The 23,546-nt window shown below is 35.4% G+C and overlaps 1 protein-coding gene and 1 non-coding gene across 7 annotated transcripts in view; one reads left to right on the top strand and one right to left on the bottom strand.

The window, feature by feature from the left end:
• SWT1 (SWT1 RNA endoribonuclease homolog) overlaps nucleotides 1-23,546 on the top strand; it is a 106,343-nt gene that overhangs the window by 15,269 nt on the left and 67,528 nt on the right. For all 6 annotated transcript variants that reach the window (XM_042925307.1, XM_042925306.1, XM_042925309.1 and 3 more), the window contains exons 5-10: nucleotides 3,497-4,235; nucleotides 8,504-8,563; nucleotides 9,795-9,924; nucleotides 10,856-10,957; nucleotides 11,559-11,747; nucleotides 17,702-17,795. In XM_042925307.1, the coding sequence (XP_042781241.1) occupies nucleotides 3,497-4,235; nucleotides 8,504-8,563; nucleotides 9,795-9,924; nucleotides 10,856-10,957; nucleotides 11,559-11,747; nucleotides 17,702-17,795 (1,314 nt within the window). The remainder of the gene's footprint in view (nucleotides 1-3,496; nucleotides 4,236-8,503; nucleotides 8,564-9,794; nucleotides 9,925-10,855; nucleotides 10,958-11,558; nucleotides 11,748-17,701; nucleotides 17,796-23,546) is intronic.
• On the bottom strand, nucleotides 17,362-17,446 carry TRNAG-UCC. The gene has a single exon. It is a non-coding gene; the product is annotated as a tRNA-Gly (tRNA).

Here is a 23,546-nt window from a genome sequence, read left to right as displayed (position 1 = left end):
TTTAAACAATATGGGATAGAAGCTATTATATATTGAAAAGTTTGCTTGGACAAAAGAAAGCTGTGCTTTGGAAACATTAGCATCAATAGTGCAGAACTTCTAACAACCATTGGTTGTCTGCAAAGAAAGTGGTTCATTTGCTGTTATTTATTTATTGGAGAAGTGAACAAACTTATTTGCCTCAAGATTCTAAGTATTTCTTTATGATATATGGCATCTTCTGTAAAAATCTCCCTATTCACCTATAGGGAAGGTCCCCAAATTGGTGGGACTTCAGTGAAAGCTGAGGTACAGATGAAAAAACAGAGAGAATTTTGTCATCCTGAAAGCCACTTAACATCATTCCATTACCACAATTCTCGATCCATGGTTGATGTATACATGGATGTATCAGCAATGAAAACATTAGCAAGGGTAACAATCTTAAGTTTGCTTTTGAAAGTTTCAGAAAGCATTTTTGTGAGCAGTGCACTGTCAGTTTGTGGGATTTCTCCGGTAAGTTGCATCATCAATATTGACCAAATCTTTTTAAGTCCAGGAGTTGAAGAGGTGAGAAGTTGTACCTCAGTTACTATTAGATAGAGGGCAGTATTGCCACCAGCAGTGCCCATTATTGGCAGAATTAGCCAAAAGGTAATTTATTCTTCAATTGAGCTAAGTTGAAAGTAAGTATACAATTCAATATCCTGAAGGTAAATCATGATAACCAACAGAGCAGTCTAACAGCTGCTAGTGTTGAGAAATTGTTTCTGTAGGATGTCAAATTTAAAATGGCTACTAAACTTTTACATAACACAAGTGTAATAATAGTTTTGACAGAATTTCATATTTGTTCTTATATCACAAGAGTTCATCAAGAATGGTGTTTCAACTTCAGCTGAAAATTGATTTTACACTAAGTCAGTCATAAAAAAATAAGTATTTTAAAAAAATGAAGAGTATTTGCTCCATGTCTAACTTATATCTAAAAAGAGCTCAGAACTTTAGTATTTTGGGGTTGCAAGTATAAAACCTCATTATCACAGTATATAGCATTTTGCAAAACTAGCTGATAAGAGATGATTTTTAAGATTTAATTTTGTTGGCCTTTTAAAAGGTATTGTATTCAGTTTTCATTAATTATGACCATGTAGACCATAGTGCATAGATTGCTACAAAAGATGCAGTACAGTGTTATAAAGAACAAATAAGGAATGTGAAAGTGCTCAGAGAACTACAGGGTCCCATTAAAATTCTTGAGTTATGTTTTGTTTGTTGTTTTCCTGATTTTTCTTTAATACAGCCAGCATCTTAAACCGGGTATACCAGTAGATGCCAAACAAAGTCCTATTAAAATTAAAATTTAAATTTTATCATTATTTACTAACAGGTAAATAATGATGTGTAGTCTTTTTGTAGGAGGAGATAGAAGATAAAATCAGATGAAGACCTAGGTGAAACTCCTATTAAAAACTCCGAGATGTTTATAGTTTGCTCTTTTGTAATGAATTATTTGAGAAGTCACCTATTTACTATTTCTTTTTCCCCTGCCAGGCTCTAAGCTAATTGGGAGTAAGGACTCAGTGAATGTATCCTCCACTGCCTCTCCAGTGCCTAGCACAGTGACAGGCAATTCGAACGCACTCAAGGATTTACTGATATGAATTAACAGATTGTATTTCATTGATTTTTTTCACCTTTCTTTTTGACTACATAGTAGTATCTACTTTTATTAAGCAGGAAAATATCACCTCTAGCTGTTGCTACTTCTAACATTTTAGTACATTTCTTTCAAGACAGTCAACTCGAATGGACTCAAGGATTTATTGATATGAATTAACAGATTGTATTTCATTGATTTTTTTTCACCTTTCTTTTTGACTACAAAGTAATACTACTTTTATTAAGCAGGAAAATATCACCTCTAGCTATTGCTACTTTTAACACTTTAGTACATTTCTTTCAAGACTTTTTATTATGCTTATTTAAATTGTTGAGACCACATTATATATACAGATTTGTGCCCTGCTTGATTTTTGCTGAATGTTATATCAATATGGTATATCAATATGTTTATATCAATATGTTTTGCTGAATGATATATCAGTATGTTATATCAATATGTTTTGTTAGATCATTGAAAACTTTCATAAGTATCATTTGAAATGGCCATAATATAATAGCATATTTCTTAGTCATTTCTAAAATTTTAGTATTTACTACCTTACTTTTGCTATTATAAATAATCCTGGATTTTAGAAAAGTTTTTAGTCCATTTTTAATTTTTTTCACCTTGGTATAGATTTCTAAAATGAGAATTACTAGTAAGTCAAAGAATATGAACATTTTTAGAATTCTTAATTATATTGTCAAAAATTCCTTTGTGGAACTGTTACATCATTTTGCATTTCTACCATGAGAGAGTCCATTTTTCAACCCATTGCCAGACTTAATGCTATTTTAAAATCTTTGCTAATTTGGTAGAAGACAATGGTATGTCATTATCATTAGCATGTCTATGATTAGTAGGGAAGTTAAACTTTTTTTCTCAAATGTCTGTTAGCCATTCCCTTTTTCTCACCAGTAATTTTCTGCTTATGTCCTATTCTAGAGTCAGTACTTTTTGATGTGCTTTTTATTTACTAAGGTTGATAAGCTGTCACATATATAACAAATACCATTTCCCAGTTTTAAAATTTTTATTATCTTTCAATATGCTAGAGGGTTTTTTTTAATTACAAAAAAATTTTTTAATGTTTATTTTTGAGAGAGAGACAGAGCACGAGTGGGGCAGAGGCAGAGAGAGAGGGAGGCATAGAATCTGAAGCAGGATCCAGGCTCTGAGCTGTCAGCACACAGCCTGACACAGGTCTCTAACTCACAACCCATGAGATCATGACCTGAGCCAAGTTGGCTGCTTAACCGAATGAGCCACTCAGGTGTTCCAGTATGTTAAAGTTTTAAAGTAAATAGTCATTTTTTAAGAAGTTTTATTTAAATAAGCTCTATACCCAGCATGGGGCTCGAACTCACCACCCCAAGATCAAGAGTTATATGCTCTTCCAACTGAGCCAGCCAGTCGCCTTGTAAATAGTCATTTATGTTTATTATTTCCTTTTGCAGTTTTTCTCACCGCTGTGAAGTTTAGGAAGTTCTCTATTAAGAAATCGGATAAATACTCCCTTTTTTTCCCATATGGCTTTTAAGGGATTAATACGAAGTGTAGCAATTATGGTAATTATTTTGCACTTAAGTGTTTAATCTGTAAGGAATTCATATTGCCTGATATTATATGAAGCTATAAATTTGATTTTTTTCCAAATAGCAAACCAGTTATTCCAACACCATTTGTAGAGTAATTCTTTACATTTCATTCTTAGTGTAGTCATGTATTTTTTATGATGTTTGTGTCAAGCCAGTTCTGTCATTTCCCTAACTAAAATGATAGATACAGTGCAACATTACATATAATCATGTGTAACTGTAATGTAACTTAGGTTTCTGTGCTGCTTTACAGATTGAATGTAGAAACCGACACTCCAGGAAGGAGACCAAAAATCAGTTCTTTATCCCCTCAAGGGCCTGTTAAACTCCAGGAAGCATCATATTCCGATGCTAATCAAATTATCTCACAGAGCCCTTCTTCACATGGGACTAAAAAAGATTTAACTAAATATGACAATTTTAAAGATATTAAATTGACAAATGTTAGGAGCAAGGCTGACCATGGAATTAAAAACTTTTGCGGTCCTAAGATTGCCAAAGATGTGAAACCAAAAACAGAAGGCCAAGCAAGTGAAAAACAATGGCCTCATTTACTCACTCAGGGGGAGAAGTTGAAAGAACTCAAGAAAGAAAGGTACAAGAAATTTAGAGACAGTTCTGAAAAATGTGTTTTGGGGAAACGCAAGAGAATCCATTTTTCTCAGGATTGTAATTCCGACAAGATAATCAAGGAATCCCTTGAATCTAGAAGAAGGAAGATCAGTTTCAAAATCCCAATAAAATCCCGTGATACTCTCCAGAAGCTTGTAGAAGAGAATGTCTTCAATTTAGAGTCTAACAATTCAAAGACTAAGCAGGAGAAGAAAGAAAGACTGAAAGGTTCCCAAGCTTCATTAAATTTGACTAGGCACAAAAGTGAACGTTTATTTTCAGAATCCACGTGTAAACAGGCTGTACATGAGTGGAAAGGAAAATATCATCATGAGCATCGAGAAAGTAATGATTCAGGTTCTGGTGAAAACCCAATCCAGGTAAGGTGGTGCAAAATGAGAATGTCAGTTGTAGCAAAGAATTTTAATAACAGTCAGGTTTGAGTTTTTTCTATTATTAATAGTGATCTCAGAGAGCGGATTCACCTTAGGAAGATATTTGTTGGTTCCTTTATTTTACCTTTTTAATTCCAACCTCCTTAGGAAGATAATCCCAGTAAGTATCAAGGATACTTGGTAATAGAAGGTAATTGTGAAAAGGTAGAAAGCAGCACTTACAGAGAGTCCTTTCAAAAAAGCACTGTGACCGTCTCTTAGGCTCTTCTCTAACCCTGGTTACTATGGAACATCCAGGTTACTCTTCTGAAGAGCTATTCCTTTGACGAGTCGTTTTGGAGTGCCACTACCAGGCACTGCAATCACAGTCTCTGTTTTCAGAGACTCCTTCATGTGAGGAGACACACAAGCAATCATCTTAAGTCTAATAAGTACTTATCACTTAACATGGGAATACACAGCCAGGGAATAATGGCCTTGTACACTGTAGAGGGGCTACTTAAGAAAGGTTTGCTGGACAGGGTCACATTTAAACTGAGAGCTAAAGAATGAAAAGGAGTTATTCAGGTGAAGCCAGGTAGGGTAGGATGGGAGAAGCAGGGATGTTCCAAGCAAACGGAACTAGTATACAGAGATCCAGCCTGGAAAGTTTGGCACATCTCTTTTGCCTCTAAATTATGCAATAAATCAACACGTGTGGACTAGTTGGAGAACCTAATCTCTCTAGCCTCGTTCCTGTGGCAAATAAAATTATTTATCTTTATAACTTTTTTTAATGTTTATTTTTGAGGGGCAAGGGAGGGACAGAGAGAGAGAGAGACCCAGACTCTGAAGCAGGCTCCAGACTCTGAGGTGTCAGCACAGAGCCCGATGCTAGGCTCGAACTCAGGAGCCGTGAGATTCAGACCTGAGCTGAAGTCGGACACTTAACCGACTGAGCCACCCAGACACCCCTAGAATTATTTACCTTTAAGAGAACTTAAGAACTTTGGAATTTCACAACTTCTGACAGCCTGATGTTTAGAGACTGCTTATAAACGGGTAGTTGAGCCTACCTGCTTTTAGGAACGAAGACTATAAGATACTTCCTAGGAGACACAGAGGGATTATAACTAGGGAGGCTGGAAGAGCTGGAGAGAGTACTTTTCGTTCAGTGAAACTGAAAGAGTCCAAAGAAGAAAACAGTTGAGTTCTTTTTATTGCTTTCTTAAAAGAAAGCTCCAGTTTTCTTGGGTTACAACCAGTTCTCTAGAGAAAATGTGAGAAAGGAATTTGAAGTTGCAAGATGTTCAGTGAACACTCTGGTGTCATTGCTTGATGTTCCCCCTGTACTATGCACGTAAGGAACAGTACGAGAAAGCCCCAGCAGTATACCTTACAGTCTCTTTTTGTCTCTAAATAGAATTACCACATAAATCAAAAGAGGTACTTAGTATGAATATTAATTAAGTTGTAGGAGAAGCAGTTTTTGCATGATTACTTTCCAGTTCTTGGCATTAAAACTCCTTATAAACTGTTCCTTTGATAGCAATCTAATCTGACTTAAAGTCCTTTAAACACAGGAGCAGCAAGTAAATATTGTTCTTATCTTAGTATATTCTCCTTAGCATATTATTGACAGTAGTTAATCTTCCTAACGTTATGTTTGTTGTTTTTCTCACAAATTCTTTAATAGATAATTATCTTCCTAAAATAATGAGTGTACTTCACAAGGAAATAATTATTATTTTCTGGATTTGGTAATCCTGTTATTGAGTAATCCCATTATGCTTTCCAAAGAGAAAATAACTTCTTTTGTTTCTTATATTTTATAGCCCTTTGATAGAGACCCCTTCATTTGCACCCTCCCCTCACCGTTGAAAACTAATGGTCCAGAGATTTATAGTTCATAGGCCACTTTTATTTTTATTTTTTTATAGGCCACTTTTATAAATAGCATCCTCCTCCTACAGGTCTATGAGGTAGCGATTCAACAGTTCATCAAACATTAATTAAAGCTGCCTATTATGTATCAGGTACACTTCTAGTTTCTAGGGATTTAGAGATGAATAAGATGATCTTTACCCTCAAGAATTTCCCAAGGAGGCAGATTAGTAGACAAATACAGTTGCAATACAGTGAAATAAACATTAGAGCCCTAAGAATTGGGCTGGTGTTAGTATAAATTTGGGGGTGAGTTAAGGAAGGGCTGACAGAGTAGAGATTCTTGAGCTTGGTGTGAAGGGTGTGTAGAGCAAGAAATAAGAGTTCTCCCAGGGTGGAGGGCCAGCGTGGTAATGGTACCAAGTCATGAGATTGTCCCATGGCAGAGCATACATGGGGACTTAAGTTGTTCAGTATGACTACAGTTGAGATGTGTAGAAAATCTGCATATAGGAGAGGGAGTGGGAGAGGAAGCCAGGGTCAGGCAATGGACTACTTTGTATCCCATGGGAAAGATTTGTTCTGTTTTACCTTGTGTGCCTTAGATGGTGTAGAGAGCCACTGAAATATAACCAGGGAAGCAGTATAATCTGGTTTTCAGTTTAGAATCACTCCAGTAGATAAAGCCATTGTTACTCTCATTATTGATACTCCTTTTTGTCATCCCCAGGGAAGGCTGTATCCCAGTTCATTTATTTAATAAAGTGTGGTAAGAGGAGGCAAACAAATGCCCACTGAGACTTTCTTTTTTTAATAGGGAGAAGTCTTCAGGAACAATTGACCTGAACTTTTTGGTTTGGAGAAGTGATAGAAAATTTATTAAAGTCACTGGAAGTGGCCTGTGGTCAAAGAGAGTGAAGGGTAGTAGTGACCTATGTAAACGAACAACAGGACTTTAAATATCAGGAGTTGTAGGAAATTCTGATAATATTCTCTGGCTTGTTTGGCACTTCCTAATGGAAGAGAACCTTAAGGATCTGGTGAGATTTAAAGTCAATTGGAGAAGAGATTGTAAAATCCAGAGTCATGACACAGCAAAGCTATAATGAGCCTATGTGTGTGATGTATATGGTATTATAGCATGTGAAGACTGGCGTTGGGAATTTAGGATGAAAGCTGAATTCCCAGTAAAGCAACCTATGATATACTTGTTTAAAGGGAATATGTAATTTATACCATATATAGCTGCCTGTAAAATACATGTGAATTTGGTGCTATTTTGCAGAATTCTTAGAAGAAGATTTAATTTAGCAGTGGCTTTTGCTGAATTCCCTATTACCTGTACATAGGGTCAGGTAAATCTCATCTGCTTAGCAAAAGTGCCAGTGGAAAATTGGAGAGATTTTTGACTTCTGTTGAAAGACAAAAATTAAAACACAGACCTCTGGTGCTCTACCCATGTATAAGACAACTAGGCATTTTTCAGCTTTTCTCCTTCAGCCATATCATAATCTTTAGGTTCCCTTTGTTTTGTCATGTTACTTTTATTTTTATTTTTGTAAGAAGATGTTAAGTAATCTCTACACCCAATGTGAGGCTTAAATCCACAACCCCGAGATTAAGAGGCACATGCTCCACCGACTGAGCCAGCCAGGCGCCCCTGTCATGTCACTCTTACAAGTGGGTCAGCTACTCCTGGGTGAAAATTTCCCACCATTGAAGGTCAGCTTGTTTACCTTGGTCATGGTTCTTTCTGTTTCTCAGGGTAGCATGTAGTTCTACTCTTATAATACAAGTATTTTTAGGTGAAGGAGTAAACGTTAAACAATTTCTATCTTGTTTCATTGACTTAACCTTTCTTCTAAAAAAGATTTTTTTAACGTTTATTTATTTTTGAGAGACAGAGACAGAGTGTGAGTGGGGGAGGGGCAGAGAGAGAGGGAGACACAGAATCCAAAGCAGGCTCCAGGCTCTGAGCTGTCAGCACAGACCCCGATGTGGGGCTCGAACTCAAGACTACAAGATGATTACCTGAGCTGAAGTCAGACGTTCAACTGACTGAGCCACCCAGGTGCCCCTTGTTTCACTGACTTAACAGAATGAGGCTTTTTTATTTTAGGGGAAGTTTCTATCTAGGGACAATTTGCCTCTTGGGGGGGGCATTTGGCTGTTCAGTAGATAGAGACATATTTGATTGTCAAGATTGGGAGGGAGAGGTGCTGCTGGTATCTAGTGGGTAGAGGCAAGGGATACTGTTAAACAGCATAATGCACATAATAACCCCTAACACAAAGAATTATCTGATGCCACATGTAAATAGTGCCAACGTTGCAAACCCTACCCTAGGTATAGACTTCATCCTTAACTAATGAAATTATTTTTCATTTCAGAGTTTTGAACCTCCATGTTCTTCAGTGTCCCTTGAAAGTATTCAAGATACAGATCAAGAGGTTACTGATATACTTATTTACTTTGAATATTTTAATGAAATTAAGTCAAACAGTTCCTATATTTATAGATTAAAAAACGGCTATGAAAACCTTGATAATATGAAAATAACAGTGATATCTCTACCTAATATGTAAGTTTGTGAAGCCATGAAAAACTAGTTGGGAAAATACTTAATTTACTTAATCACCTTTATGTCTTTGTTTTTAATAAGCTCTAAACTGGTTTTAATAAAGAGCATGGAGCCTGTGTCCACAAGTTATATGAATTCTCATTTAATGTTATCACACATTTGCATGCTTATACCTAGGCTTGCCAAACTGCAGTGTGATATTAACTTGTTGGCTTCATTTTTCTAATCAGCGATAAGATGAAAATATTATTGAAAATGAGAGTGCCTGCATTTTTTTTTTTTTTAACCTGTTGCCTTCATTTCCTAGCTGGAATCTCCTGATTGACTCTCATGAAATTATTGCATAGAATTTTATGTTTCTTGGTCCTATATTAAAATTAAATTCGTGGAACACTTTGTTGCAGTTTCCTATTTGAAGAAGACTTTACAACCATATTGATTACTTCTTATTTGTGATGGTCAGTTGTATTTTTCTGTCTTGTGGGTCGGTACTCCTTGAGAGAAGAAAGATTTCTCACCCTTTCTCTAAAACTAGATTATATTTACAATCCTTCACATCAAAATATATCAGGGAGTTACTTCCCTGAAGTGAGAAGGGTCTTAAAGTCTAGATTTCAGTTTTTGATGGTTCATAAACAGTCTTAGAAATCGCAAGAAGAGGTTCATCATCCAGATGTAAACATAGTTGGCTCCCAGAGTACGTTGAAGTGAAAACATGGGATGAGGATGAACTTATTTTGAAGGGCTACTAGGGAGTAGGTTTTGTGCAGGGAACTTCACATTATTTCAGTCCTCACAAAACTACTACCAGGAAATAGATATTTAACATTCCTATTTCATAGGTGAACAAATGGAGACCCAAGTTAAATACTTTGCTTGCCTAAGGTTACAGAAGTAGTAAGATTAGAGCTAGTTTTAAAACCCTGCATTTTGTTTATAAATCTGTATTCTTTCATCTTGCGGCCTCCGTATTTTTGTAATTTTTTTCCCACAAACGATTTCATCTTCGGTGAATTAATTAGAATTAATAGCTTTCCAGCCTTTTTAATCTGCAGAGGAGATAATTCAAAATATTTTACTGTGGGTCTTTTGCTATTTAGATGCAGATAGTGGAAGAGCTCCATGCTGTACGTGTGGGGAAAAGTGTGGATTTACCTGTGGTTTTATCTTCCGGGGAGTTAACGAGCATGGAGATTGACTTGGTGGACGATGATGTACATTCCTCTCCTGGTATATCCTATATGTAGATGATGATGTTTATGATCTCCTGTACTTTCTTAGGAACCTAATGTGCGAACATTCAATTTTTATAATATTTAGGTGTGCTCATTTGAAATAAGGAAGTATGATATATTCTGGCTATAGGAATCTGGTCAAATATTTGTTTATCATCACATTATTGGGCAGTTGGCCATATTTTTGCCAAGCATCAGTAATCACAGTTATCTATTATTCTGCTATCAATGATCAGAGTTGTCTTTTAGTCTTGGTCTTAATCCTAACTTTTGACAATGTCAGCTTATGTAAAGCACTGATCAGAAATAATGCAAATTGCTCAAAGGTATTATACTCATGGTTTTTTTATTTATGTAGTAAAGTTTTGATCAATTTTACCACTGGGAGAAGATAATGATAGATATTATCCAAAATCTATTAGCATACTGGTTTGAGTTGTGTTTATAAAAATAGTATTGCTACATCACAGTCACATTGCACTTTTCAGTTTGCTGAGTGTTTTCCTGTGCATTAATTTGTCTGATCCTCACAATGGCCCTGCGAAATAACAATGCTGGTGTTGTCTGTTTTCTTTCACTTTCACGTGTTTTTCTTTTCAACTACATTTCACTCACCGTATATTAAAATTAGCTTATAAATTATAAGTGCACAGCTGCTAGTGATGCAGAACGGGGCTTGGGAGCATAGTTAACTGCCAGGGCAAATTAGTTCATGATTTAAAGTCCACTCAGAAACAATTCATGATGTTTTACTAGTAGATAATTAAACATTGATTACTGTCCCTTTAAGGATTAAACAGTTTTGTTTTTGTTGTCTAAAGGATTGCCTTAAGAATACCATCAAAATTCTATGATACCAAATTTTAGTTATTATACAAGTCTTTTATCAAGTGCCATGAAATCCTAACTTTACTCTTTTTCTCTAGCAAAAAGTGCTTCAGATAAAAAGCTTCTAATTGTTATTGACACAAATATTCTGATGAATCATCTCAAATTTGTTAGAATTTTGAAGACCACAGAAATCCCAGGTACTTATAAAACGTGATTCTGATTTTCTTACTTGAGTTGATATTTTATATCAACAATGATGTGGGGTATTTTTTTTCACAAACACGTTTCCATTTGGATATGCTATGAAGTATATATATTAATATATGTATGTTAATAATCAGCATAAATTAAAAAAAGAGCCTTAAGAGGTTAATCTAAAAATCTAAACTTACTCTTCTTTGATCTCCAATAGTATTTATTTTTGTAAAATTATTTGATTCTTATATCTGTTTTTAATTTCCATTTTTTATGTGTTATCTCTTCATTTAAAAAATTTTTTTCATGTTTATTTATTTTTGAGAGAGAGAGCCAGTGCGTGGGAGGGGCAGCAAGAGAGGGGGACAGAGGATCCCAAGGGGGCTCTGTGCCGACAGCTCAAACTCACAAATTGAACCATGAGATCATGACCTGAGCTGAAGTCAGACACTTAACTGACTGAGCCACCTAAGTGCCCCATGTTATCTCTTCATTTAGACTGTGAATTCTTTACTTCAAAACTTCCAATTCTCCTAAAACAATTCAATTTAGTAACCAAATAAACATTTGTTGACTTCTAAGAAATCTTTTTTTATTTTTCAGGCTTTGATAGACTTGTGTTAATAATTCCCTGGGTTGTTGTACAAGAGCTAGATCGTATGAAGGCAGGAAAACTACTAAAACACGCCCAGCACAAAGCTATACCTGCAGTTCATTTTATCAATGACAGTCTCAAAAATCAAGATAAAAAGCTATGGGGTCAATCAATACAACTTGCATCTCAAAAAGTTTGTAAGTATGGTTCTCTCAGGATGTTTTCTAATTAAGGATTATTTGGGTGCTGACTCATGATTGGAGGGAAGTGGTGCAAAATGTAAAAGAAAAATATATAATCAGGCACCTGGCTGGCTCGGTCGGTGGAGCAAGTGACTCTTGATCTCAGGGTCATAGGTTCGGTGGAAGGATTACTTAAAAAAAAAAAATCTTTATTATTTCTTCTAAAATTTATTTATTTATTTTGAGAGAGAAGAAGAAGGGAGGGTGTGGGGGAGGGGCAGAGAGATAGGGAGAAAGAATCCTAAGCAGGCTCTGCACCGCCAGTGCAGAGCCCGAAGCAGGGTTTAAACTCACAAACCATGAGATCATGACCTGAGCTGAAGTCAAATGCTTAACCAACTGAGCCACCCAGGTGCCTGATAAAAACAACAGCAACAAAAAAAATCTTAAAAAATAATTTATAATCATTGGAATATGGAATGGCCAGGTGTAGTGATGGTTTGGGATATTCAGTTAGGTTTGGTTCAGGGGTTTTGATTTTGATTTTTCTGCTTCATAGGCTATGTCTGTATTTCACAGTGACTGTACAATTCTGTATGTATAGTTTTCTCTATTACAATACTTTGGATTCTTTTTGTGTGTGTGTGAATATCATTGTTGAGTGATGAAGCCAGTAAGTGATCTAGGTTTCGAATCTGTCACTGTATGCAGTTAGTATAATGCAGGGAGAGGCATTGTTTTCCTCTGGTTTGTCAGAATCTGTAATAAGGAGGTGTTTGTATAATAAAGGTCTCTAGATTTTCTTTTAAGCCATTTTTATTTTTTATTTTTTTATTTTTTTCAACGGTTTTTATTTATTTTTGGGACAGAGAGAGACAGAGCATGAACGGGGGAGGGGCAGAGAGAGAGGGAGACACAGAATCGGAAACAGGCTCCAGGCTCTGAGCCATCAGCCCAGAGCCTGACGCGGGGCTCGAACTCACGGACCGCGAGATCGTGACCTGGCTGAAGTCGGACGCTTAACCGACTGCGCCACCCAGGCGCCCCTTTTAAGCCATTTTTAAATCACTCTAGTCTTAGGACCTAAGTATATTCTTTATGTTTTATATATATAACTTTGTGGAAAAAATCTGTGTGTAAAACAACGCTGTTGTCTCTGCAGAGTTTATACATATATTTAGAGAATTTATTTCATTCTTTAAAACTTTGTTTCTTCTTAATTCATAATTATGTATATATTATGTACATTCACTCTATTTTAAATATCGTGGGTATATGTTTTCTGCTATATTCACATACACCATAAGATATGAAAGAATTCATCCTATGATGAATCTAATTATGGTATTAGCCCTGTTAATAGTTGTTAGTCCAATCTTTGGAGAGAAAGGGTCTCCCCCATTCATTCACTCATTCATTCCATTTACAAATGTTTATTAGCTCTTAGTATATATATTCCATATACAATCTTTGTGCATTTTGAGCTTCATGTGGTATGTTTAAGAGCTTTCAAAGGGAAACCACACATATCACTTATTAGAGTTAAGACCAAAATGTTTGAACATTCATATTAAACCAAACATCTTAGATGGTCTTTTTTTTGAACTTTTCATTATGAAAAATTTCAAAGGCAGAGATAGAATAACGTATGAATCCCTATGTACCTATCACTCATTTTCAGTAATTATCAGCATTTTGCAAGAACTGCTGCAGGAATTTGAAGCAGATCTCAGATTTATCATATCGTATCATTTTTACCCATAAATACTGTGGTATGTGTTGCTAACCGACAACACTTTTATTTTTAAACAACCACACGATTAACAAACGTAACCCCTCATCCAAACCATCATGTCAGTGAAAGCCCAAACCTTAAAAAGAGATGGGAACTTTTTTACTCTTAATCTTTTATTTAAAATTTTTTGGTTTGTTGGTATAAATTATATTTTGTTATATAACAGCATGGATAAAGATGATAATAATAGACAACATTTATATGGCCATTATTCTCCAGGCCCTTTTCCAGGTGTTTTAACAGCTGATATCATTCAAACCATGTAGTACTTGTAGAAGATACTCTTATTAGCCCCATTTTAGAGATGAGGAAATTGAGACCTAGAGAGGTTAAGAGCTTATCCTATATAGCATATCTATTTCTTCAACAGATTTGCTTTGAAAATTATTTTAGAGTTCACTTTGAATAGGTATTTTGGCCACATTTGTTATTTATAGATGCTTAGAATGATTCTTTTGACTTTTCCATTTTCATGTGCTTTTTGATAATTTAACTTATTCACTCTGTGCTGTTTTTGATGATTAAGGAGGATAAATTATAGTAGTGGTCTCAAACTTCTGTGTTGTTTAAATTTCTGGGTGTCTTCCTTGAAATCCATATTTCCCTTTAATATTTGAATGGTATTAGTCTATCTTAGTTTTATTAAATTGCTGAAGTTACTTTTAGTTATAAGGTTGTAGATATAAAATTAGGTTATTTGTGTAATTATCTATGTCAGGTATGTATGTCACATAAAGAACTTAATGTGTTTCTCCGTATCACTGTTTCCTTCAGACTGATCGTTAAGAACATTCTTTGTATAAAGTACAGTGTACTTAATAAGTTTATTCTGTTGATAATGATTTTATGATATCCATTAGAAATATCTTTAGGCTTTTTTATCATAGTAAAATTACATTTTATATTCTAATGATGAACTAATATTCTTATAAAAAATTCAGGATTATTGAGTAAAATTAAAGTGCTTGTTTGGAAAAAGGCAAGAACAAGTTGATCTTTTATTACACTTTACAAATGTTAAGCACATTTGCAACCAACTCTAATAATTGCTAATTTGTATGTATTATATTCCTTTTATATAATCATTGAGTGTGATAACAATGCATTTTTTAACCCTTTTCAAAACTGTGTTTATTTTATATAGTGTTCAGTATGGTGAGAAGAGAATAGGATTTGAAATCTGATTAACCTGACCTGGAGAAAGTTAAAGTTGAGGAAACTAAGGAAATGAAGTAGGGAAAAATAACCCCAGCTCAAAAAATGATTGTGAAGATTTGTTGAGTTCATATATTAAAGCACTTGATGGTTTATGGCCTAGAATAGGCGTAATTCTCTTGTGTCCTTGTTAAATGGAAAGCTTATACAGCTTGACCAAAACAAAAAAAAAAAATCCCTTTTTCCAAAATGGACAAAGAATAATAGATAATTCACAAAAGAAGAAGTACAACTAGTCTGCTCCTTGTTCACTGCAAATATTTTCCTGTTTGCCATTTTTAATGTTGTTAATATCTTATGTGTAGACATTTTTAATTTATATCTTTCACTTTTTATTTCCTTATTTCTTTTTATTGCTTCTAAGTTTAGAAAGCTATTCTTTTGCATTTTAATCAGTGCTTCAGTGCTTTGGGAATATGAATTAGTAACTTTTCAGGAGAGCAATTTATCAGTGTTATCGATAAGCCTAAAGATAAAATTCTCTTTCTAGAAATGTATTGTAAACAGATAATCAGATGCTTACAGTGATTTATATAATATTCATGACAACATTATTTATACAGCAAAAAATTTGAAACAACCTTACTGCCTAACAATTAGAGAAGTTACATACAATGCTATAGCTATGTGAGAGAATACTACTATATTTCAAAAATGTTAATAACAAGATAGGATTTAAAAGAATAAAAAGTATCATCCCAAATTTGTTAGATTTATATAGATTATTATGTATACTTACAGATGATGAATATTGGGTATATTTTAGCTGATGGAATTATGAGTTATTTTTAATTCTTCATATTTTCTGTATTTTCCAGATCTTCTATAATCCTTATTTTTATAATAAGGGCAAAATAATCTGCCACTCCCACACCTGACATTTTTCCATCACTTTTATATTTTCTTTTATGATCTTTTTGTTGATTCATTTATTTGCCAAATATCTGTACAGACACTGTTCTGGGGCTGCATCAGTGAATGACATAAACAAAGCCTGCTGTTGAGAAGCTTAAATTCTATTAAATATTAAAAATTATATTAACCATAATTTATACATAATTTTGTGGGGTTTTTGATGTTAAGAGTAGAGGTCATTGCTGTTGTGCCATTTAAGCTGCATTTTAGGTAATAAGTTTATATTACTTAAAAAGCACTTGTTATTGCCATTTATTGGGCCAACTGCTTCATATTAATTTTATTACATTTTCCTGGGTAAGCAGTTTGCCCAAGATTACGTATCTAGTAAGTGGGAAAGCAGGGATTCAAACCCACGTTGGTCTGTTTCCAGAGTTTTCGTTTTGTTCAGTTTTGAACAGTACCTGAGCAGGTGCTCAAAAAATATTTGTTGAATAAATACTTCATGAATATTCTTGCAATTTTAGGTGTGTTTTCAAGCCCCACATATTCTAGAAAAAGTGAGAGAACAGATAATCTTGAACTTTGATACCTTTAGAGCAGTATACTGTAACCTTTAACCTCCTTTCATCTGCTGAATTCGGTTGTTGCAAGCTAACTAATGTTTATTTTGTTTTTGTTTTTGTTTTTGTTTTTTTGCTGCCCATTTTGCCTTATTGTGGTATTTACTCTGGACTAAAAGAAGGAAAATAGGCTGCTGTAATATATGTCCGCTGACTCACTGGTTCTCTGACAAAAGGACTGAATCACATCTCCCTCAGGCTTACGCTCTGCAATCATTTCAGTTCGGTCTAGATTTCACTATGAGATTGTCAACTCCTCAGGAGTTTGTATATCCAGTTACTTAGTGCAGGGGCCTGGGTACAAATTCAGCCTTATATAAAATGTATTACTTGAATGAATGAGTTTTCTAATTTGAACATTTAGAAGACTAAGTAATGTAGGCTAAACGTTGAGGTTAGGTAAAAAGGGAACAAAGTTGGAGCTCATTGTCTACTATGCATTGAATTTTAGTGTGTAAGAGACTTGCCAAGGGGTTGAATTGGTGTTTGTGTCTAGGCGCCAAAGGATGTGACCCTGAAATCTTAAGAAGCACCATAGGGAGTTTTGAGGCAGGCAGTATAAGGACCTAGGAAGAACACTGTCTTTGGTCCTGTTTCTACACATTACATTATTTTCTCAAAACCCAGACTTTTACATCATGCTTTAGGGCTTGCAGAATGCCAGCAGACACTCTGTCAGCCCCTAATTGACGCTTGGTCGAAATTACTTTTTGTGTTTTCTGCCTAGGGCCCGTATTACCTTTTCCTATACATCTCTGAATGTTAATTGCTTAGAGATTAAGGAAAAGCAGACACATGAAAATGGTTCCATTGCTGGTAGAACAGTTGTTTATTATTTTACAGACCTTTTTGTTAAGTGGAGATAATTTCAAGAATGATGTAATCATCTAACTTATGATCTCTACGTGACTGAACTGAGAGACTGGAATTCATATCTTTCTTTAGGTTTCTAGTATGGCATTTAACTCACTGACCACTTTTCTTTCCTTTGCATTTATTTATTTATTTATTTATTTAAAATTTTTTTTAACGTTTATTTATTTTTGAGACAGAGAGAGACACAGCATGAACGGGGGAGGGGCAGAGAGAGAGGGAAACACAGAATCGGAAGCAGGCTCCAGGCTCTGAGCCATCAGCCCAGAGCCCGACGCGGGGCTCGAACCCGCGGACCGCGAGATCGTGACCTGAGCGGAAGTCAGACGCTTAACCGACTGAGCCACCCAGGCGCCCCTCCTTTGCATTTATTAATAGGCATATCCTATTCCATTTTAGTAGTAAACTACATACTTTACTAAATATGCGATTATATGCTACCTGAATTCTAGATCCAGAATTTTTAAAGCATTGTTTTGCCGTGTTGTATTTTTCTCTTTTTATTTAAGAAGTTTTCTTTCTTTTAGATGTTTTTGATTTGTAAATATGGCCTGGGCTGCCTAGATTTTTGGTGTGCTTATTGACTGTTGCTTTTGCTAAATTTGCAGATGGGCTGAGTGATGAGAACAACGATGATCGAGTATTAAAATGCTGTCTTCAGTACCAGGAATTATTCCCTTCTTCTGTTGTTATTCTGTGCACGTGAGTTTCATGGTCATTTTACTCTTTTTTAATTTTTTAATCTTAAAAAAGTGTTTATTTTTGAGAGGGAGAGAGCATGAGCAGGAGAGGGGCAGAGAGAGAGAGAATCCCAAGCAGGCTCCACGCTGTGAGCACAGAACCCAAGGTGGGGCTTCATCTCAGGACCCATGAGATCATGACCTGAGCTGAAGTCAGATGCTCAACCGAGTGAGCCATCCAGGCGCCCCATACCAAAGAATTTTTAAAAGTCATAATGTACCCACCATGCTAAGGATGGAGAACATACATCATTTTCTAAATCTGCTAGTAAACATACTCAATTTTATTTCACATCCTCATAACGTGTAAGCTATAGAAGAATGAGATTTGAATCTTATAAAGTCTTATTTTGGTTTTATTTATAAGACATTCAGAAACCTTTTGTAAAAGCTGGGGGCAGCCAATTTTATCTTCCAATAAAATAGTTCAGAAATAAAATTCTGACAAATTTGTGGTCATGAGGCAAAAAGGTTAATTAATTAATTAATTTGTGGGGAAGAGGCAGTTTATGTTGCAGTTATGCCCCTGGTGCCTGTTAATAGAGTGAGGGCTGGAATGCCAGATCTCCCACTTACCAGCTTTGTGACCTGGACAAGTTGCTCAGTTAGTTACCTCACATGTAAAATACAGGGGGGATACTAATCATAAAATGATCTCAGTAGGAATTTCCTCCTCCTCCTCCTCCCTTTCTCCTCCTTTCTTTCCTCTATTCATAACTTATTTCTAAGGTAAAACTAACATAATGTTAAACAAATTTGTATTCACTGTGTATGAAAAAAGGCTCTGAAGGAACTGAGAAGGGCAATTTTGAACTGCAGTTTTAGTCCGAGTTTTTTTTCACTGAAAAATGGAGCTTTTACTCTTTCACAATCATGCCTAAATTCACTATGAAATGCAGTGATGAGAGAAATGAATAGACCTAAGGTTTTTCTTGTAAGGGGGCTTGGTCAGTTATCATTTTAAATATATGTAACTTTTCGGGGCGCCTGGGTGGCTCAGTCAGTTAAGTGTCTGACTTCGGTTCAGGTCATGACCTCACGCCTCATGGGTTCGAGCCCCATGTCAGGCTCCATGCTGACAGCTTGGAGCCTCGAGTCTGCTTTGGCTTCTGTGTCTCCCTCTCTCTCTGCCCCTCTCTGCTCATGCGCGCGCTCTCTCTCTCTCTCTCTCCTTCAAAAATAAATATTAAAAAAATTTTTAAATATATGTAACTGTTCACTCACTGTTCAATACACCTGAAAGTAATAAAACATTATATGTTAACTGTAATGGAATTAAAATTTCTTTAAAATGTAAAAAAAAAAAATTCCCATTTTAGCTGTCTTCAAAGATGATGTTATTCTTTTCAGGATTAGAGGAAATACTAGAGATTTATGTCTAGCATATTTAAAATTATTTTTTATCTAGGGCATAATATATCATGGAGTTTGTGGAAGGTTGAAATAGATAATATGTTAATCATTTTGAAATGAGCTAAGCTAAATTTGAGGAATGATTGTTATGTAATTGTTTTTTTAGTTCAACTTAGAATGAAACTTAAATTGGTGAGACTTTAACAATTCTCTGTTATTTCTGCAGTCAGTGTTTTGGGATTAACAGAGGTAACATTTCTTAGTGAAATGAAAGTTTGTAGTCAGACTGTACTTTTAATTCTAGCACTATCATGTTCCAGGTGAGCCTGTTTTTTCTTTTTCTTTTTTTTTTTTTTTAATTTAATTTTATTTATTTTTGAGACAGAGAGAGACAGAGCATGAACAGGGGAGGGTCAGAGAGAGGGAGACACAGAATCTGAAACAGGTTCCAGGCTCTGAGCTGTCAGCACAGAGCCCGACGTGGGGCTCGAACTCACAGACCGCGAGATCATGACCTGAGCCGAAGTCGGCCGCTTAACCGACTGAGCCACCCAGGCGCCCCTGTTTTTTCATTTTTATTTTTTCCTTTAAAGGGCTGTAATCATACCTACTGAGTAAGTCTCACCTACTTACTGTGAGGATAAATTTGTTTTACTTAAATGGATAATGGTAATGATGAAAATATTGATAATGATAGAGCGAGGAGAACCCTTCTACTATACCTTATTTTAAGTACATTATTTTACATTTACAACCCTGAGTATGGGCCAGCAATACCTAGTTCATATCTCTATCCATTTCTTTCTTCTAAATTCTAGACTAGTATATTCATTCTTATTTGCTGTCTTTACTTGGATGTCTCGTAAACATTTGGGACCTGCCATCTCTAGAAATGAACTCTTGGTCTCTCCTTCTAAACCACTATCCATCTGAATAAAAAGTGCCACCGTTGGAGCTTCTGAGTGTCTCAGTCAGCTAAGTATCTGATTCTTGATCTCAGCTCAGGTCTTGATCTCAAGGTCGTGAGTTCAGGTCCTGCGTGGGGCTCCGCACTGGATGTGAAGCCTACTTTAAAAAACAAACAAACAAAACCAGGGCATCTGAGTGCCTCAGTTGGTTAAGCATCCAACTCTTGATTTCGGCTCAGGTCATGATCTCATGGTTTTTGGCTCGAGTCCTGCATCAGGCTCTGCTCTGCTGATAGCGCAGAGCCTTCTTGGGATTTTCTGTCTCCCTCTCTCTCAAAATAAATAAATAAGCATTTAAAAATTTTTAAAAGTGCCATCTTCCACCCATTTGCTAAAGCCAGAAACCTAGGAGTCATTTTTGATACTTGCCTCTCTGTCATAATTTATATCCAGTCAAGTAAGGGGTCCTGTGTGATCTTTTCTTTATCTTCCTTGCTAACCTGTGTCAACCAGGTTATTTTTCCACCGCCTTTTTGACTCTAAGACTGATTGTGCTGTGTACTTCCATACTTGCTCTCTTTCATTTATTCTTCAAAAGTAATGTATTTAAAAATTTTTAATTTTAAACATAGTTGCATTATGGAGAATTTCAAAATACTTAAAGTGAAGAAGAGTTAATAAACTCTTAAGTATGCACCTACAATTTTCAAAATTGTTCCATTCTTTTATTATCTATATCTCCATTCACTCCTTGTCCCCCCATATGAGTGGTTTTATACAGATTTTTTTGTGTTTTGAGGGAAAATGTGCCATTTTGGAATGCATAAATCTTAACTATACAATCTTCACAACGGATACACTGGTGTGGCCCACATGCCTCTTGATAGATAGAAAACTTCTGTCACCCCAGAAAATACTTTTATGCCCTGCCCCTTTGTGCTCTTTTTCTAGTTTCTTTTTCTTTTTATTCTTTTATGTTTTTATTTTATTTTTGAGAGAGAAACAGAGCACGAGCAGGGGAGGGGCAGAGAGAGAGGAAGACACAGAGTGTGAAGCAGGCTCCAGGCTCTGAGCTGTCGGCACAAAACCTGACGCACGGCTGGAACTCAAAGACTATGAGATCATGACCTGAGCCGAAGTTAGATGCTTAACCAACTGAACCACTTGGGCACCCCTCTTTTTCTAGTTTCTTAAGGTGGAAGCTGAGATCATTTATTTGAGACTCCTATAAATTTCCCTGTAAGCACTGCTTCAGCTGTATCCCACAAATGTTGATGTTCTATTTTTTTCATTCAATTCAATAGAACTTACCTTTGACAATTAGATGATTGCTGTTTAATTCCAAATATTTGCACATTTTTTAATCTTCTTGTTATTAATTTGTACTTTAATTCCACTTTTGCTTGAGAACATTAATTTATATGGTTTCTGTTCTTTTAAATTTGTTAGTTTTATTGCCAAGAATATGGTCTACCTTGGTGAATGTTTTATGTGCACTTAAAAAGAATTTGTATCCTCTTGTGGGTGGAGTATTCTATAAATTTCAGTTAGGTCAAGTTGGTTGGTAGTATTGTTCAGGTTTTCTATAACCTTACTGATTGATTATTCTGTGATTATTGAGAGAGGAGTATTGAAATCTCCAACTATAATTATGGGTTTGTTTAATTCTCCTTTCTGTTTTATTTGTTTTGCTTCATGTATTATGAAGCTTTGTAGTAAGATGCATACACATTTAGGATTGTTTAGGATTGTCTTCTTGGAGAATTGACCCTTTCTCGTTGTGTAATGTCTCTCTGTTCCTGAAGTCTCCTTTGTTTAGTATTAATACTAGCATTCCAGTTTTGTTTTCGATAGTATTTATATTGTATATCTTTTCCTATCCATTTACTTTTAATCTGTGTTTTTATATTAAAGTAAGTATTTTGTGGGTAGTATATGGTCAGTACTTTCTTCTGTGTCCATTCTGAGAATTTCTTTGAATTGATAAGTTTATACCATTCATTTTTAATTAGATCAAAATCTACCTTTTTGCTAATTATTTTCTATTTGTTTCATCTGTTCTTTTTTCTTTTTCTTTCTTTTCTTGAGTTGTGTATGTTTTATGGTGCCATTTTATCTCCATTATTGATTTATTTATACTGTTTCAAAAAAACGTTTTAATGGTTGCCCTAGCATCTAAAGTTTATATCTTACTTGATCAAAATCTACCTTCAGAAAATATTATATTGCTTCATGTTCAGTGTAAAGATCTTATAATAGGATGTTTCCAGTTTCTCCAATTTTTTGTACTATCATTGTAATATTTACTTTTACAGAAATGATAAACACATAATATTTTTTGTTACTATTTTTGCTTCCATCATTTACCACTTAAAGCAGAGAAAAAGTGAGTGTTTTAATCTTGCATTCCATTTTTTGCCTCTTCATTATTTATATAGATTCAGGTTTCTGTCTGGTGTCATATTCCTTTTGCCTAAATGAATTTCTTTGACATGTGCATGCCTACTGGCAGCGAACTTTTTGTTTTGTTTATCTCATAATTTCTTTATTTCTTCATTTATTTTTGTTTATTTTTTTATGTTTATTTTTAAGAGAGAGAGTTGGGGAGGAGCAGAAAGAGAGGGAGACAGAGAACCCCAAGCAGGCTCTGCACTGTTAGCTCAGAGCCCAACACAGGGCTTGAACCTACAAACCATGAAATCATGACCCCAACTGAAATCAAGAGTTGGATGGTCAACCAACTGAGCCACCCAGGCACCCCTCTTAATTTATTTTTGAAAGATATTTTTGCTGGATATACAATTCTGGGTTGACTTTCTTTTTTTTTCCTTCCAGTATTTTAAAGAGGTGACTCCATTTTCTTCTAGTTTGTATGGTTTCTGATGAGAAGTCTGATGTAAATGTTATCTTTGTTCCTCTATATGTAATGTGTCTTTTTTTTGCTCTCTGCTTTCAAGGACTTTTCTTTGTCCTTTGCTTTTTTAGCAGTTTATTTTAGCAGTTTTTAGCAGATATGTCTCTGTTTGTATATGTGTGGTGGGTTGGGGGGCTGAATAGAGAAGGATTTATCCTGCTTGATATTCTCTGAGCTTCTTTGATCTCTGGTTTCATATCTGTCTTCAGTTTTAGATAATTCTCAGCCATTATTTCTTCAAATATTTTTTCTGCCCATTCCCTCTTTCCTCCTCATATTATAGAATTATACTGTGGTAGCCAGTGACCCCTGTGATCCCTGCTTCTTAGTATGAACGCCCTTGTATAGTCCCCTCCTGCATTGTACCAGGGTTGGCTGTCTGTGTGACAGACAGCATGCATCAGAAGTGATAGCATGTTCCTTCTGTGATTAGATTATAAAAGACTGGGACTTCCTCCTTGGGCACTCTCTTCCTTTCTCCTCTCTCAAATCACTTGCTTTGTGGAAGCAAGCTGCCATGCCATAAACAGCCCTGTGG

Source organism: Panthera leo, chromosome F3 (genome assembly GCF_018350215.1).
Source record: "Panthera leo isolate Ple1 chromosome F3, P.leo_Ple1_pat1.1, whole genome shotgun sequence".
Lineage (NCBI taxonomy): Eukaryota > Metazoa > Chordata > Mammalia > Carnivora > Felidae > Panthera > Panthera leo.
The sequence above is the reverse complement of the archived record's forward strand: the minus strand, read 5'-3'. Positions and strand labels throughout refer to the sequence as shown.